Genomic DNA, 19,401 nt, shown 5'->3' with positions numbered 1-19,401 from the left:
ATCAGACAGCAAACTGGTAATGAAAAGTAACAGTCTAACTGATCCCAGAGACAAATGGGGTTATTTCCCCTCTGCCTTCCTCCCCACAAAGGACGTAAAGTATTATACTTCACGACTATTTGTTCTGCTAATAAAGAGCACATCTTCAGTAAGAATTACAGCTGGCTCATACTCCCCCCTGACTCCTACTCGACATCCATCTATGATGTTGAATCATTACAGATCAAAAGAAAACCTGAGGCCAAGAAACCAAATAATGCTTTTCACATTTGTAAATTGTTTTGGAACATGCTACCAGAAACTTCGTAGCATATTTAAAGCTTCTTAATACAAGAAGTACTAGGACATTCTCATCTGTCATTAAGACAGTGGAAATTTTCTTTTCTACATTTCAAGAATATATCCAGCAGAATACATTTCAATGGATTTTTGTTAGAGTTAAAAAATGAAGCATAAGAATATTTGGCAAGCTTCTAGGAAAACCAATATCCAAAATGCTTTCTCAGCAAAGGCTCAAGTTCAAAACCATAGAAGCTCTTACTGTGGACTCTTCTCTATATAGTGTAATTTGTATGAAAAAAAAAAAAAAAAAAACTGGATACAATTCACAACGCTATTGCAGCCAATTTAAAATGATTTAATAACTCTGGGTCACAACCTGCAATACTTAAATGGCAAAATCCACTCGGTCAAAAAGCTCTTCCTGAGAAGTAACAGTATTGAATTCAAACCCTAAATCCATCAGAAATGGGAGTAAGTGAACAGAGGTAGTTCTGTGTCTATCCAGAAGAAAAGATGCTTATTAAAGCATTTGACATTAAAATTTACAAATTATACTAAAGATAGAGAACTTGCAAAATATTTTTAATTCACCTCTTGCTTCATTTTGAGACAAAACAGATTTGCAGATGAGACAGTAACATTACCAGTAGGTATCTCAAACCAAAATTAGTGTGATTTCTGCAGTTATTTTCAGCTACATAAAAACATTACATTATCTTCATGTGAATGGTTTTGATTGAAAACCTGAAATTCTATCATCACAGGGAGCCCAACTTATCCTATTATAGCATACCTGAAAGTAATTCCAGTCCAGACTGTAACTGAGACATACCACTTCATCAGTCGCTAAAGATTTGTTATAGGCTAAGTAAGAGCAGGGTTAGCAACTAAGAAGAGAGTCATGTAACTGTTTTATCTTCTAGTTCAAGTAATACTAAGAACAAGTCAGTCAACCAATTTACGAGAAATTTTGCATTTTGTGATAAGACCTTCACCTAACATTTAAGAATGGACATTTTAAACCCCATAAATATTTTATTTCTACACTGCAATTTTCAAGCTGAAAAATTTCTGTTTAAACATTACACAGATGAACACTCAACCGTTATAACCTGCCTGGTTTTATGCCAATAAGTTAAAATTGCTTCTGTGAGTTAATACAAACACAAGATTAGGTCAGCATTAGACATAAAATATATGCTGCTACATTATTTTACAGAGCTGAGGGTGAACTTAGCAGCATTAAATACAAATACTGGGACAGATTTCCAGACTGAGAAATCCTCATATCCGTCTCATTTGGGAATCCTCACTGGCTAGCAGGCTCAATTCTGCCTGCTTGTTCAGTAAATTCATGCCCTTCCTAAAGACTTTTTTTGGATGTTTTTCTTTATAGACATTTATACAGATTTAGTACAAGCCTCTCAACCAAAAGGCAAAACTAGCTAGGTGTTCCACAGATAACTCTAAAATGTTAACTGTTCTAGAGACATGCCATTGAATACCTCAACAAGGAGTTCTCTAAACGCTGGGCAGTCACAGCAATATTTAGCAACATGAAACATTGTTCTCCCTTTGGAGTTTCAGTTACAGCTCATTCTGCAACACCCAGAAAACCATGTTTTCTCTTTCCCAAGCTTTTATACATCGCACCCACACCCGGCAGGCTTTCTCACGGCAAGGCGGCCTCTTGCAGCAAGCCCCATGCTTAACTGGAGCGGGGTTCTTCTGGGGCGACGGGACCCATGGCAGATCAGCCACGGGGGGAGATGGGCATCCTGAACTCGCTGGCAACTTCCCATTTCAGGCTCCTGGCTAAGAGGGGGCAAGCGGCAACACTTTGTCCGGCTGCTCTCTAACAGCACAGGTATCATTTCCAGGGCTTAGGCACAAAACGCACCACTGAGGAATGCCAGTTTGCAAATCAGCTGGTGAAAAGGCTGAAAATTTTGAACAGGCAGACAAAACCTTGACCTTCCTGGTCCACTTGATCACACGACTGCACACAAAACCAAAGAAAAGTTTCTGAAGGAGTGACTCAGAATGTATCCCTGCTGTACGTGGCTTATCTCTACCCCGCGAACAGGCAGAAAGAACACAGATCCTTGCCGCAGGAGTGGCGTCCGTTTGCACGTTGCCCTTTGAGCAGTCACTCACACCATCGAGCTCTAATTTGGTACCCTTCCACACTCGTTTTGCACCACACTGCATGAGATGATTGAGAATCAAGTGTTGTTCTTTTTTAACCTATCTTGCCTTTAGCAGGTCAAATACCAAGAGAGATGTGCCAGTCCTCTTCAGCTCACCTGTAACATTTGCAAGGTAAAACATCTAAAAAGGAAGAGCTTTCGCTTTCAAGGAAGTTTTTTTTATACAAAGTTTAAGAGAAATAAATTGTTATGAAAAAAAAAAATCTCAGTGTGCTTCTCCAGTGATACAAATAGTAGAATGCAAAGAAATACTTCAAGTTAACATTAATAATTCAACACCTCTGCAGGTAGTCTTCAGCCATCTGTAGCCCAAAAGGTCGGTTCTTGCTGTGACTGTTGTGACAGCATACACTAGGTTCCTAGATCAACTCCTCGCCAGTGTTTGTTTTCCTTCTCTAACCTCTGTATTCTGCAATAATACTATGAATTTTCTTCAGAGGTTTATTATGTCCAACATGTTCGTTTACCCAGTGAATGCAGCTACTACACAAAGTTCAAGAGCAGTCAGTAATGCTAACACAGCGCCTCATAAAACAGACTTTTAACTGCTGGCTTCACTATTTACTTTACAAACACTGCTTACACTTGTAGATTAATTACTACTGTCAATCAATACCCAAGATAAACATATACACTTTCTATTTACTTGCTCTGAGAACAGCATGCATCTCCTCTGTCTGATAGGGAATAATATCAATTGACATGCTATGGCCCGGCGACCTCTGCTTCTGAAGGTGCCCTTGGAGATCAAAGGTAATGGTGCATGACAGAACTGCTCTTGAGATTAAAACCTCCAAAGTCAAGTAGGCTGACTCACTCTGCCATAGCAAAGCATCAAAATATTGCCTTGAAACCACTGCTTAGATGCATATGACCAAAATGGTGTTTTCTTGTCCCTGCCAATCATTTCTTATAAATAATGAAAAATAATAGTAAGCAAATATTTACTTCTATGATCTTTGCTTTCTTTATACAATATGCAAAAAGAATCAACAAGAGGCATTTCCTAGATGTTATTCCTCATTTGATCTGCGACAACGGCTCTCCTTCTCACCTCAGCACAACTGCCTATCTGCTTTGCATTCTGCACAGGCTTCTTTTCATCATTCCACCACATCCCCACTCCTGTCTAGCACCATCTTTAAAAAGGTGTCCATCTTCCTATGCATTGACTTACTTCCTCATCTTCAGATCTTCCTTACGAACTAATATTTCAGATTATTCCTGGAAGACATTTTTAGATCTTTAACAAGTCAATACTACATTCTATACAACATACATTTGATCAGGAGTCACACTGTCCCCGTTAAGTGGAGTCCCTGAGCCGCAGCCAGCTCCACTAAATTAAAATAACTTTTTAAAATAGGAAGTTTCCTGAGCTTACAGGAGCAAGTAGGAGAAAATGATAAGGACAAGATCAAGTCCATAATTTCATTTTTATGTTCCTGACGCTTCAGCTGAAGATGTTTGGTTGTATTTGAGGGCCATACGGTACAGAACACTGTCCCCGTGCCTAACCTGATTGCTTTAGGGGCTTTAAATTTCTTACTGCTAATGTGCTGTGGAAGAATGGGAGAGAGAGGAGGAATCACTGCGGGAAGACTATCAGGCTTCTCAGAGCAAACCATGCCGTAGACTGTGCCCCTTCTTGAGGCTTTGGCAGACTACGGGGAAGTCAAGCAGAGGGACCGCCACGAAGGCAGAGCTCCATCCAGACGGCAGGCTGCACAGAGAGGGCCGGAGTGACTCACATCATCGCTTTTACCATAGACTATTTTACACACCTCTGAGGCACCGTTCTGCAGAGCACAGCACTAATCACACTGCCGCTCTCATCCCCTACCCACCAAAAGCTACTCTGGCTGTAGGTCACCCTGCCACAACACAGCAAGAATAAACAAACAAATACAGAAGTAAAAATACTGGTGGGGTTGTCACTGGTAGAAGCGCTAAGACAAAAAGGTAAAAAGGAACTCTTCAGGCCCTCAGGCCATCTGCCACCTATTGTATCCCACATCACAGCTTTGTATTAAAGAATGCCATTAACAGGAATCTGGTTTTAAGCATTTCATTAGATAATTTACCTAAAGCACACAGAAGAATAGAAGAGCAAGACAAACATCTTGAGTTTATCAAATGTACTTGGAAACGCCAGTTAAAGCTCTGAGACACAGAGAACAATCAATAGCCTCCCTCAGTTATCCATGGCCATGCTATGCTAACAGTCACCTTTGGAAACGTTCAAGGGTAGAAGATCAGCACAGCAGCAAGCCAATTAAAACAACATCTCAGAGAGAAAAACACAACCAAACCCCCAAAACTTCCCCGAAAACCTACATAACCCACGGAGACAAACAAAAATGAAACTCCGAGGAAGCCTGGTGCCCTTGAATTTCTCTATCTACACAAAGGCAGAGACAAGAAATGCAAGAGCCAGAGAAGCATTAACAAAACATTTCCAAAACGCTCACATAACCTTCAGTCTCTCAACTATCAAAACATACACAACGCCAAAATAAAGAAGTGGTAGTTGTCAGCAGAACAGATGTTTCACAGCTTTCTCCACAAGAGCTTCATGCGAAGCAGCCCGCTACCATCTGGCAATAGGTAGAACCCTGCGCTAGGGTTCTACCAATGTTTATTAACATTTGCCACACTTGAGAAATTAGAGGAAAAGCCTCATACAATGATAAATATTTTTTAATTAAAGTATGCAATTTGCAATAACAGTCCAGCACTTATGCACATCTTTCAAGGTGTATATTGTTTTCATTGCCTGCTATTCACAGGCCTTTCAAATTGCTACAAACGTGGGGGGGGGGGCAGGAGGGTAATTAGCCACTACAACATATATGTTGATTTTAAGTAGCAATAATTGCCTAACTCCTCTCCAAATACCATATGCTTAGTAGCGCAGCAACACCAGCCTCCAAGACTGCCCTAGTCTCCACGACAAAAAATGAAGCCCATTATATATCTATTCTCTCATTGCATTTTTTTGAATGGAGAAACACAGATATAATTATTTTCTGTCATTCCAACTGCTAACGGCGAAGTCTCTCCCCACTCTAAAATTATCTTTGCACGTGACAATGTTGTCAGCTCCTTTCCCACACATTACACTGCACTTCTATCACTTATTACTCATATTGCAAATGCAATTACAATGAAGCACTCTCAGGGAGCTATTTAAGGGAATAAGACTCCTGGACATTTTTGTATATTAAGCCATTAAAATTTTAGATTTACAAAAACTATTTTCTTTCCCGTCTATCTGGTAGAAGTAGAAATTCACAAATGTACAAATTCAAAATGTGCATTTACTCCCTGTGGTCAACAATCATAAAAAAATTACTTATTATCTTGCAAAAAGTCCTCACAACAATATTATGAAAAATCAAATCCTGGATATGTTCAGTATAAGAAATTACATAAGCTAATGAAGTTATCCTAATGCTCCACCGAAGCTAATCAAGTATACAACAGAAGTTAAAGCCTAATGCCCTCCATAGCAAAATACTAAATCACCACATCATCGTCCTACCATTAGCATGGTTTGATTAAAGTCGACACAATAGCTGTGGTATTGGAAGAGATTAAGTAGAGTGTTCACGGGAAGTACGGATGGCACTGCCAGTAACTACCAAGTAAGATTCATTTTGCATCCCGTAGATCTCAGCTGAAGTGAGAAAATTCATAGGATGACAAAGAGATTGACTTGAGTTGAAGACTGGCGTTTCCTACTGGTGTACAAAGGTAAGATCTTTTTCTTTCAAAATATGTGACTAGCTGTACTCTTCAGAGCTGTTAATCAAAGTCATCTCTCGGCTTAGACATAAAAACATTTGTAGATAGTGGTAGACAGAGCGCAAGCTTTCCACCTCTATCCAATCAATACACAACCATCCTAATTCTAAATTATCTTTGTTCTAGGTAAGAGAAGATACAAATCCATAACTTAGATGACAGTGCTCATTACTTACAGCAGGGGGGTCAGTTTGGGGAGAAGCTAGGTTTTTTTGTTTTCTTTTCTTTTTAAAGACATTTGTAACCCAGCAGGTGCCCTCGCAATGCTACCACCCAATTCACACACCTCACTGGACAGCAATTGCCACTTTTAGCAACTATTGACCTAAAATGGATTTCAACCACTGACCTAGAGAGATTCACACCATTACCAGTTCTCAGGGCCACACTCTAGCATCAAAGCAAAGTGCTCCAAGCTAGTCTTCCTAAGAGTTTATTTTCATACCAGGGGAAGAACGGAAACTACATATCAGTTGGGTTAGATCCCAGACTATTTACTGGGTTATGAGTTTCCTAAACATGAACATAGTTGATAGTCTGTGATCATGCACAAGCAAACAGAAAACAAACATTTAAGATGGAATAAGTCAAACTAAAGTGAAGGCTGCTGCCAAAACACAAACTCCCACCCTCTCCCCCCACCAGATTCCTGCTGCCTTATTTCAGCTCACAACAAACACACTAAACGAGACTTAGCAGAGAGGGGGGAGATGAGCCTCCAGCGCTCTAAGAGCAAGCAGCAGCCAAGCCACGTCCGTTACAAGAGTGCCCGGAAAGCTTCCTTAGATTGAAACAACTATTTCAAGCTGAAGTGACGCACACAAACTTCCAATGCTGTTATCCTTCATTAATTTCCTTCGACACATGAAACATTTACTGTGCAGGCAGGTAAACTCTGCTCATCTGAATTAAGCGCATTTGTATGCGGTCCTGCTTTAATCTGCATTTCCATAGACACCTAATTGTGTATTCCTCTTCTCATAAAAACAGGATTTAATTCTCACCTAGCAAGTTACGAGGCAGCAGGAAAAAAATGTTAAAGTAAAACTATTACAACCACCTTTGTTGCTCTCTGCTTATTGTAGAAATCAATATAAGTACAGCAATCTTAATTTAAATATTCTGAATTTAGTAGCAACTTGTCAGTAAAACCTGGTGTATTTTAAATCTTTTTATTTAAATTAAGTTTCATGATTTGGTTGCTACTAAGGCTGTGAGATTTAATTCAATACACAAAGCATAATTCCAACCCTCTTGTATTAAAAACATTCTTTAAATAAATAATAGATCAAAGCAGTGTCACTTTGATGGCATACGTCGTCCATGAAAGCAGGAGATGAAGGATTAAATGTTTTCAGAGCAGTCCTGGATGAAAGGGGCGGGGGGGCAAGTGAATGTTCAGTTATTTTATCTAGATTTACCACTCGTTACTTCTCTTATTTGATTCTTCCCTCTTATTAGAGTCCTGCCTTCTAAAGAACCTTCAAGTTCATATAAACTCTGGGGGTTTTAGAGCAATGAAGTAAGATGAAAAAAAAGAGTCACTCCATTCCCAAATCTTAGTGAGTCATTTCCTCCAACTATAGTAAAGCTAGGATCACTCCCTAGGACTACTGAAGATGATGAATAAGGGCAACATCTGCCACTGCCTGTGTTTTTTCATGATTCACATGGAAAAAATGCCACAGATTTACCTGCAACTCAGGCAAATAGAGACTTGTTTTAATTAACCTTTGAGAATTTCTTGATTTAGAGATAGGCTGGTATGTTTAAACACAGATAATGGTTCCCATCCTAAGCTTTGACAAGTTAATTTATCAAATTCAAAATAATGGAATGCTTTCCACACTCTCAACTCACACCAAGAGATATATCCCCTCCAGCCCTCAAGAAAATCTCTTTCAATAGCATCTCCAAGACAAGAGCACATCTGAAGTCAGTCAGACCTGGCTTGTGGAAAAAGGAGGCAAGAGACAAGAAAAGGAAGGTAAAGTAAATTGGGGAATGCAATAGACCCGCAGTCAGATTGAGACCGGAGGGAAGTGACTACATGTTGCTTTTAATTAGACTAGCAGCTGTAGAGAGACATCAGAGGCCTTGAACGCTGACTAAAACAAGCATGGCTGCAACACAAAATTCTGATCACTGGGGAATAATGCTCTAAAGCCAGAGAAAAGAAAGAGAGGAAACTTTCTGAAGACAGCTAAAACAACAAGATGAGAGAAATAATTCATTTATAATGCCAGAGAGCATATAACAAAACAGTTAAGTGAAATCAGAAAAAGGAAAAAAAAAAGAAAAGAAAAAAAAAAAATCAACAAAAGGTCAGTACACTTCCTGCCAGTAAAGGCTGACAGATTACTGCATATCTTCCCTCACACTATTATTCCAAAATGCTTCACAATAAAACCCCCAAAAATCTCAAGTTCCTGCATTTTTATTACAGCACTTTATTTGCTGGACAAACCCGTTACACTCAAACTGCTGTTTTCAGTTGGTCTACATGAAAACACCAGCAGCATCAACTAGCAAGCTAGTCTTCTACCTTCTGTTCGTGTAACACACCGTCAAACCAGATTACATGACTTTATGAACTATTTTGCAGGATTAACCTAACTTCAGTTAGCTGGGGGAAAATATTTAACGAACGTCATTTTCCACACAGAATTCTAAACACCCCATCTTCAGACCCCTTTCTTCACCATTTGAAGTTCTGATAAGTTTGTTGTATCGCATCAAATGCTAAGGAGACATCCAATGATAGCTAAAAAGTTGAATAAAATACAAGACATGAAAAATAACTGTTAAGATTTAAAAGTAATGAGCATTCCTAAATCAGCTTCTCTTCCTCTCTCAGGTGTCTTTATGTGCTTTCTATGTATTCCTATGAATCTGTTCTTAAGCAAAAAGTAATTACACACAACAGCAAGTTTGTCCAAACAATACCTGATAAAGCTGTCCAGATACAAATGACATATGAGCAGCATCACTGACCCTGATACAAAGAAAAGTTATTTGATTCAAGCTGACAGTGAAAACAGAAAGACTAAACAGAAAATGTCAGATTTGCTCTTATTTTCCTCATCTACAAAAATAAGACTCAATATCTTAGAGAATGATTCAGGGCCTGATTTCGCTAAGCTCATTCACAGCGAGTAGCACACTATTTCATGAAAAGCACACCATCCACAGCACAGAAGACTCAGAAGAAGAAACTGCCACTCCATAGGAGTAAGGACGGTAGACGCTGGGCTGTGATGATCACTGTAACCACTGCTCTCACCTTCATTGAAGTGATTCTCTTCGGCTGGAACATGCATATGAAACATTTCACAACAAATACGGAGAAGACAGCCGACTACTACCACTTTACTCATGCTTATGCTGTACAACCTATTGATTATCTTGATCAAGTCAATGTCATTCCCAATTTAGAAAAAGACAACTTTGCAGATTAGGAAATAAGGGAGCAGGAAGCTTCACAGGAAAGCAGAGGGATCACTAAAATAGACAAGCAAGCTCATCACACCTCCACAGTCGACTAGAGAAAAATCTGTTCTTTGCCAAAATCCTTTAAAGAAGACATACCACAAAACTTTGTGTTCTGTGGCTCATTTAAAATTATATCCAAAAAAAACCCTCAATTCAATCCATTAATGATCTGCCAAGTCAAATTTTCAGTACACAATTCTATTCAGTCAAATGATTCCGGTTCAGCCAGAGCCTTCCCAGAACTTCTGAGAACCATAACCATTTAGGTGAACACCCCTCTAGGAACATTTAGGCTCACGTATAGCATCCGCATGCCTGGTCATAATGCCTCTGGAAAGAAATTACAGGATGGAGTTTCAACAGCAGTTCCCAAGTTGTTCTATAGTATTACAAGAGGGATCATAAACATAACAGCAATTTGGTCACCAAAAAGAACTCATACGTATTCAAAAACACAAAGTTATGGGAAAAACAACTTTGAGACCTAAGGAATCCCGTAACCCAAAGCAGATTCCAAGAACAGAATGAGGGGAGCTGATTATCCATGGCATTTCTTAGGTGCTTTGTTTATTTGCTTTTAACTTAAAATATTTAAGTTGGGACACAGACGCAACACAGGATTCAAGACACCCTGGCAGGGATCTTTCTTTGACACACTTGGCTTTATCAGTTTAATATGCAACATAGATCCAAACAAGAGAGAAGCACCTTGCTTTAATACAGTAAGTGCTTCATCTAATAACTATTTTCTGCCTCCAAAATCACATAATCTCAGTTTCCCCACAAATTAATGTCTTAATTTTATATTCCACATAACATGCTGGTGGCAAACTTCAAAACCACAAAGCTTCCCTGCATCTTCACCACTAGACAATTGTAATGACTACGTTTATTGCACCTTGTGCTTGCTTCATTAACCTGCTGATCCAGGGAGCTCTTTAAGACCTCATTAATTTTATTGTCTTTCCTGAAACACACCAAGTACCCAAATTTCATTTAGAGAGCTTAAATGAGAGCGCTACTCAAAGAGTGTATTATCATTAGCTTGGAATTAGTACTTTTGACCCATCTGCATGTTTGCTTCCCATAATACCATATGACAGGCACACAAACTAAAGGCAAGTTAGACTATCGGATCAAATACTCAGCTGAATACAGACTGCTGCTTGAAGTGCAGCAGCCCTCTGAGCACTTACTCCTCCCTTTTCACCACCTGTCCCCCCCACTCCTCCTCCAAAACCCATCCTGCCCTTGAGCATTACCCGGTCCTTCATCCTCCAGCTCTGAGCCAAAGACTTGGAGCCTTCGATCTTCTCGCAATGCCTTTTCTTCATGAAGGCCAGAGGCAAGTTCCAGTCAGTCAGGTCAGACTCATCCTCCTCCCCAAGCCCCAGAAGAGGCGACTGCAGCATCTCAGACTCCATCAGAGGGAAAGTGCCAGGCAACAAGTGAGCAGCAATCTCCAGCCCAGCACGCAGCGGGGGCCGAGGGATCCCTCCGGCGGGTGGAAGCGCGGAGGCGGGCTGGCGGGGGGGAGGACGGGGCAAGGGCAGAGGGAGGCTCCTCTCCCAGGTGTGCAGGTAAGGACGAGCCCGGGGGAAGCAGCGCCTTCCACCTGGCGACTCTCCTCCTCCTCCGCCGCCCGCAGACAGCAGCCCCGACCGGGCTCCGAGGAAGGCGGCGCCTCCCGGCCCGGCGGAGGGCCGAGGTGCCGGCGGGGACCGGGCCCCGGGCCTCCACTCGCGCCTCTAGCCCCGCGGGCCCTGCACTCTCTGCGGCGGGAGCCGCGCCCGGCCCATCGCGGCTCCCAGCTCCCTCGCGCACCGGCGGGCCGAGAGCGGATCGGCGAGCTGCGGACCGGGAGCGGGCGAGAGGCGGGAGGAAAAGGGGAGACTCGTCCCGCGGCGCCGGAGAGCCCGACTCCTCTCACCACCACATCAAGGAGGCGGCCATCTTCCCCCGGCCCACAATGCACCGCGCTACGGGCCGCCGCGTGGGACAAGCCGGGCCGCCGCGGTCCAGCCGCGGTTACCATGGTTACAGCGCGGCCTGTCCCCGGCCTACCGCGGGCCGGGCGGTCCCGCAGCCTTCCCGGAGCCTTCCCCCGGGAGCCGCAGGGCTTAAAACAGCCGCCCTCCTCCGAGCGGGCGGGGATCGCCCGGGTGAAGGTTCCCGGTTCGCCCGGCCCTTCCCCTGCCGTGCGCGGCCTCAAGATGTCGGCGGTGCGCGGTGCCAGCCCGTCCGGGAGGGCCGCCCGGGGTGGGGGGGCACCGCAGACTGGGCAGGTTTGGGGCTGCCTGTGGGGAAAAGGCGTTTCAAGGGCACAACAGGCACCCAGGCACCCCCGGGGGTCCCAGCCTGAGTGCGCCCGAGAGGCTGCTCGGGTGGAGGGCGAGGGGCCAAGCCGCAGCAGCACCGGGGGCGGTGGGCTCGTCTGTCCCGAGCTGGGGGCTGAAAGTCCTGCGCTGCTGCAGACAGAGGCCAAAAGGGCAAGATTTCATCCACGCCATCCGCAGCTTTAACTGCCCCGCCAAGCTGCACGTCCACCACGGGCTTCTTCACTGGGAGCCGTAGGATGCGATGTCCTTGTGTCCTCCAGGGATTTTCCCTCCTGCAACGCTGAAGGATCAAGTTAATTGATTACCTTCGGGGTGCCGAAAAGTTAATACGCAAAAAAAATCAACATGACTTTGGTTTCCATCACTTAAAGCACCACAAGGCTGACTCCATGACATACCAAGCCTTCCAGACCACCCTGCCCTACACTTACAGTTCTGATGATCTTCATCTTAAACAGAGATAAAAATAAATTTGTGATGTCAAGCTCCTGGCTCTGAGCAGCACGAGCATTGCCCTGGCGTGCCCTGGTTTCCCTAACGCACCCTGCCGCGGCACAGGCACGGGTACCAGTCTGGTAGTGCTGGTTCTTGGACCTGACTTCACTTTCAGTTGTGTGCTCGCTTATACTGGGGCAAAAAAGCAGGAGAGTGGTGAAACCGGCCAACAGACTCCAGCAGAATTATGTCTGATTGGTGTTCACTCTATATATGAGGAAAAGCCAATGTATTATTTCAGGAATATATCCTCTTTGCTATCAAATAAACTGAAGGTTAATGAATATCAGGTATTCCTCCTAATGAAGTCCCTCAGAGTGTTTGCTCTTAGCGGTAATCAAGTCCAACTGCATTCATATTTGTAATACTTTAAATGTGTAAAAATTAGTTCAAAGTGGAAATCTAAGAATACAAGTACAATTTGATTTATAGAATCATTAATTTTCATTAATATTTTCAGTGTGTTTACGTGCGTGGAATTTTTCAAATGCGAGGACCGTTCTCTACAGCAGATTAGAAAATAATGTTTCTTGTAGGCTCTGGGGTGGCCAACATTTGCTTTTGCTCCTTTGATTTACTGACTGAGCTGATTCATTGCTTTACGGGTGCTTTATGCTGATGGCTGATCATAGCTACATGATTGTTACTGAAATGAATTGCTGTGGCATAGAAAGCACTTATGGTTGTGTTTCTGCTAACCTTTAATGATTTCCTCATACCAATAGCAGCTACACAAAATGGGAGTAACAATCCCAACACACCACCTGAAAAAATTACAGCCACTGGAGCGCCCGGGGCAGCTAATCCAGCGCTGCAGCTGCACAGATGGACCCTCACGCTGGGCAGCACAGGTCGCTAATCCCAGCTCCCGACGGCTTTCGGGAGCGTGTGCCAGAGCCGGTCCCACCAGAACGTGCTGCTGCGCGGCCTTGGGAGCTGCCACCAAAAATACCTTTGAAGGACACAGCTGCCAGAGGGCAGAGAGCACAAATCTGCCTCGCTTCCCATATGCACAGCTTTAAAACGGTGATTATTTAAGATACAGACTGTGTGTTTTCATGGTCGGCTAGGCGAAGTCTCCAGCCTATGCTGGAAGAGCCGTGCGTTCCCCCGTCCCCTGTGCTGCCACGTCCTGCCCCTTTATTTCAGGGACTTCTCTGAAACGCTGCCCTGCTCCCCTGAGGCTCTCAGTGCTCCCACTGCTTTCATCCCACCCACACCAGCATCTCTGCTCGGTTCCACCTGATAGGGGCTCGAGGGGGAAGGGGACAGGGAAGGTGGCAGGAGAACGCCTCAGAGCAGAGCCACAGTGACGGCTTGGCTGTCAGGATAAGAACCAGACAGCGAGAGCAGGCTGTCAGCAGGCTTCCCACACAGCTCTGAACGCATCAGCTCTGACCTGCAACGCTCCCATTATCCCAGACGTGCGCTTCCCGGGAGGACCTCCGTCTAGACCCGCGGCTCTCCGCTTGACTGTTCCCGTTGTGGATCCACCCTGTCCGGTTTAATTGCATCCTTTCTTGTCACTGCTGGCCAGGATTCCCTGTGCTTCTCCATACCAGAGGCAGTATATGATGATGCGCGTCACTGCCATCAGGACCCCCCATTTCCTTGCAGGGTCAGCCCTCTGGCCCCAGATTCTGAGCAGAATAACAGATTAAATTGACAGATTACAACTATTCTTGCCTTGCAATAATAGATAGAAGGTCCCTACACGCAAGCGGTTCTTTATACTGGCAGGATAAAGTGCAGAGTGCTGGCTTAGCAGCCCTTTATGTTCACGCTGTACTGGATCAAGCTATATACTTGTATACTGTATACTATATAACTTCCCACAGAAGAATAAGACCGGTCACGCTTACGGGGATGCCTGTGGACACAGATGCTCACAGGCACACACCTGCTTCGGGCTATGTGACCAGTCCCTGTCCTCTGCAGCAGACAGCCCGGGGCCAGTTCCCACGCTGGTAACGGGGCTGCACACGCAGGCTCTTCTCACAGTTTTCACAACAAATATTCCTCCAGTCTTTGCGCGGTGATTCAGGATGGAGCCCTTGCTACTCCCAAGGATTTGGATTGTGTTGTTGGGGCATTGCAAAAGAGCCAAACAAGAGAAACATCAGAAAGGCTGGCTGCCTGAAAAATAGGGGGACCTCATGGGCTTCTTATGACCTTTCTAAGGCTGCTGTGCCATTTCTGCAGGTGATAAAACACTGTAAGAGTCTGCAGTCAAGAAATACTGCCTGCACAGGCAGCGACTCAGCCAGGAGTGGGCTGAGACAGGGCACGATCAGCCTGTGCACCTACGACAGAGCGGTACGGCGCTGCCCCAAAGCAGCTATCACCGCAGAGCTGGGGGTCCCACTGCCCCCAGCCCACGGGGTGACTTACTGCTTCCCCCAGCCGGCACAGCGCAGGCCACGGGGACCAGCACGGCAGGGCACCCGTAACCTCAGCAAACGGGTGACAGTTTCTGAGACCTGACTGGCATAACATAATCTATGTGCTGAATACATGTTATTTTTTTAATGCATGATGAAAAGGGCATAACATTTAGTTCTAGCAAATCTGCGATTGGGAATTTGTGAACTGACCAGAGCCAGTAAATATCAAATGAAAAAATTTATCTGCACTTTATCAGATCTCTGAATAAGCCTCGCAAATATCCTTTTCTAAAGGACACATGCTGCAGGTCAGTGGGGCTCAGTCTCTATTTGAATTCCTAATTTTGCAAGTTTTGATGGAAATCAGAATGAATTGATTTGTTCAAAAATAGCACTGCCAAGCACTTCGCCCCGATGGCATCTGCTCTCTGATAATGAAAATATTCAGGATGGTGGTCATGGGCTCTCTGATCATTTGCATCTATGTGCTTTAATCAAAGCAACTCACCTTATTTCAGTCTCCATAGGGCAAGACCCAAAGGGAGACATAAATAATTTTCTATTTATATCTCCATAAAAATTAGTTAGAAGTGATGCCATTCCCTGGACTTCTTTCATTTCACTCCATAGTCCAGTGTGAGGTCCTGGTTTCTTTCATGACAGAGAAAATTCTGCAGCTTTTACTCAGGCAAAATGTTTCTCAACATCAATAGGCCAGAGCAAGCCCCACGCCACTAGAGTATAGAATCTAGGCTATGTATGTGCTTCTCCTGCTGGGCTTGTGTGGGCGTTCTTAATGTTCTGATTTATTTACTTATAATGTTTAGTTCATATTTCTACGGTATCACGGGCTCTTAAGACCTCCAATGATGGAAACTACATAACTTCTCCAGGCAATCTGCCCCTGACAGCTAATTTCCATCTTAAAATTAAAGCAGGTACTTCATTCCTACCCTCAGCGGGCAGAGAAAACAGCTTATTTCTCCATACTGAAGTGAAATTAAATCTTTTTTGATGTCTCCAGTTTGTCCAAACCTTTCTTGATTCCAGTCCCGTCCTCTGACATGCTCTAGGCACACTCAGCTTTAGTCTGAAAACCTAGTAAGCGTGCTTCCTAATCGCTCATCCAAGCCAGCAGTGGAAGCCATCAAGGCAGCCCCAGCTGGATCTCTAGAACACCCTGCTCCTTCCATGTTGACAGGGGGCCCTTGACAACTCGTATCGACATCCAACTTGCGGTGATTTCATCTAGACCACATTTGCTGGACCACTGCATGGGTGGCATGATTTATGTGTTAGCCAGGTAGGTGCCTGTGTCTAAGCAAGGCATCTGGGCTTCTGTTAGAGTTAATAAAGATCTAGTCGAGTCAGTCAATAGAGCTTAGCAGTGCAATTCATCTGAAAAAACGCAGGGTGAAGTGAGCTGTGTCCTAAACTTGCTTGGCTGTATTGACTAGCTCTCTGCCTGCCTAACAAGGAAAACATGCCTATATTCAGTCTGGAATGCCAATTACGTTTTAGGGCTCTGAAAATACGACTGGGAGTCCCACGGTCAAATGCCTGGTTAATTTATTCTCCTATGCATTTCAGCACCAAGGAAGCTCTTATTGCGAGTGCAGGGAGATGCTCCAGCTCCTGCTCCCTTTGAAGGTACTTTAGCTGGTTTGTATTTGTTTCTTGCACTCCCACATCTGCCTGCCCGCAGGCTGAGTTTTTCCCTTTGAATTCTTTGTGGCACTTATTGCCTAGCTGGCTTTGCACCCCCCTAACACACACACACACACTCATAGGCAGAACTTCACCTACCGTACTTCATGTTGGGAGCTCACAGTGTTTCAGATCACTGTGTTTCAATCCTGGTTTTATCTTCTATAAAGCTGAGCCCGGGTTTAGCAAATCTGTTCTCGATTAAAGTGGCATTGTAAAACCCTTGCTCCTAGGGAATATAGGGAGTGGAAACACCATGTCAAGTAAGGGACATTAAGTGATGTCCTAAAAACCAAAATGCAGCAGGATTATCTTCCAGAAACACACTTGGACAAATTCTTCCACCTGTCACTCTTTTTAATGAAAAATTCTCCTATCGCAGTCTCTGTCAGTGTCCATTGTTTTGCCTTATTCAGCCAGCTAATTCTAATTCCACTCTTGGGCAGGAAGAAAGGAAGGTATGGAAAGAAGAATGTTATTCATAAATATCAAGAGAGATTTTATCTTTAGTTTTCATTAGTCAAATTCACAGGTCACCAAATGAGTGGAAGGCAGATGCAAAGGTCTGTGCCCTTAGCCAAAGGGCTACCTTTCCTAAGGCTTTAAGAGCAGGTGTTTGTCTATGTGCTTATGTGTATGAACACATACCTTCCCCATACACAGCCTCTCAGCCAAGCACTGTTTGTACAGCCATGGCTGGGGTTGTTTTAAGCATTTAGGGGCTAACAACAAGGTTTGTTTTAACACTTCAGTCAGGGGAGCTTTATATCCTAAAGACAGTAGGTAAAATATTTATTAGGAAGAATATCTATTTTTAACTACGTATGATTTCAGTTCTATTATTTATGCATGTACAGCACATAGACTTCCGCATTTGTCTCCTTGCAGTAAATGTGAATCGAAGACTTGAGGCTGGAAACGGGAATTGGAGCCTGGGGAGGAAGGGATCGGGAGGCAGGTGAGAAGGGGGTGGTGGATGTTATGTGCCAAATCCAATACACATCAAAAAATGATTCACAAAACTGACTCTCCATCTCGTAAAAGAATCCCAGTGACCTCCCTCTGCGAGAAAGAGAACCGATGAGTCTGTTCTAGCACCGCCACGCTCTTCCTAACTCGCTGCCTTTAAACACGCATGGGCGGGGAAACGTGCGCTCCTACGGGCACTGCCCCGGCGCTGCTGCGAAGCAGCAGTTGTAGCGTAAAACCCGTCAGGTTGGGCTGGAGAGAGCACCTGCCTGCCTGCCTGCCTGCCAAAGGCACTCCGGTACAAAATACCGTCTCGTGAGTAACTGCTGCTGCAACTCCTGCTTTCCGAGCACTTCACCTACAGCACAGGGACCGGGGCGGTGGCTAGGAGGAACAGAAAATCTGAGGCTTTCCCCTGCCCAGACAAGACTAGCTTGAGAAGACTGAGGACAGAAGACAAATCAAACCTGAAGCAGAGGAAACCACCATAGGGCCGCTGAGTCTTATCCCAACTCATTTTGCTTCCGGAGAGGGGAATACACATCCACACGGCTGCAGTGACACCGCCCTGCTCAACGCAGGGCCCTGCCGCCCCACGGTTTCTGCAGAGCAGCCACCTCTCTGCCCTGTAAAAAACCACAAGCGTCCCTCTGAAAATCCTGTGCCACCTGCATTTGAGTATCCCACCGCTGACGCAGGAGAAAGCAGCGGCCACTTTATTCTAGGAGATGCACTTGGGACTTAGAGAGGGCTGAGGATCGCGGCCAGAGCACTTCACATGCCGGTTGTTCTTAAGTGCCCCCGGCCCCCGATGCTGATGCAATGTGCTGTTATGAACACACTCAGGCTGCCTTAAAATTGTGGGAGACAGAAAATGGGTGCAAAGCTGTGTCTTAGTCAGGAGTGCTCCATTAGGAATGTGACCGGGATTCATCTTCCCATGTTGAAAAGGCCAGAAGAAATACTAGGTCAAAAATCTCTCCTTGCCGTTTTAGTGGAAGAAATGCTTTGCCACCAGGGGAATTTTTTGTCACCAAGGAAAAGGAGAGAGAGAAAGAAGAGGTGATGCAGCAGTTCGAAGCAGAAAATTTGGGAGTTCTATCTTTTCTCTTTGCCACCGCTGAACTATAAAAGGGCAAGTTTCTTGACAAATCAGTAGCTGTAGAGTTTAGTCAATCAGTGTGTTTGACATCCTTGGATACAAGGTAGTAAAGAAGTTAGAAGTAATTTAGACTGTGAAGCAACTGCTGCATTTCACCCCAAAGGTGGCTTTAGTTCACCGACAAATGTAAAGATTTCTGTGTTCCTGCTTGCACAGGGGACACTTAAATGACCACTCCGAAGACTGACAAAAATTGGTTGCTTAATGGAGATGTTTTTCTCATAAAGCCTGAGTGAAGCCGCACTCAATACGTTTGGGGATACGATAGATTAGATAGTTTGTAGAAGCCGTTAATAGAGTTCTCAAATCTCTTTGCTATCCATCTCAATGAAAGGCGTTACATAAATGTAAGCTCATTTGTTATCATTATCTCCCTTTGTTTCTTTGCAATCTGGATAATTTGCTAGGTTATCAGGCTATGTGTGTTTAAAAACACATGACAGATGTCACCTCAGCAGATATTCACCGGTTTTCTCATTATTAAGAGCAGAAACGTTTCCTTAAACGCTCTGTAGCTGTTATAGATCAGTATCAGCTCTGAGTCAGGGACAAAA

At 44.2% G+C, this 19,401-nt stretch overlaps 1 protein-coding gene across 2 annotated transcripts in view; it reads right to left on the bottom strand.

Moving 5' to 3' along the window:
- The window catches only part of RPTOR (regulatory associated protein of MTOR complex 1), a 161,218-nt gene extending 149,475 nt beyond the window's left edge, over positions 1-11,743 (bottom strand). For both annotated transcript variants that reach the window (XM_082326775.1, XM_082326776.1), the window contains exon 1: positions 11,054-11,743. In XM_082326775.1, coding sequence (XP_082182901.1) covers positions 11,054-11,215 — 162 coding nt within the window. In that variant the 5' untranslated portion in view covers positions 11,216-11,743. The remainder of the gene's footprint in view (positions 1-11,053) is intronic.
- Between the last annotated feature and the right edge of the window lie 7,658 nt (positions 11,744-19,401).

The sequence above is a fragment of the Platalea leucorodia genome, assembly GCF_965183815.1.
Source record: "Platalea leucorodia genome assembly, chromosome: 14".
In the NCBI taxonomy this organism is placed as follows: domain Eukaryota; kingdom Metazoa; phylum Chordata; class Aves; order Pelecaniformes; family Threskiornithidae; genus Platalea; species Platalea leucorodia.
This window is presented reverse-complemented; position numbering and strand designations above follow the sequence as displayed.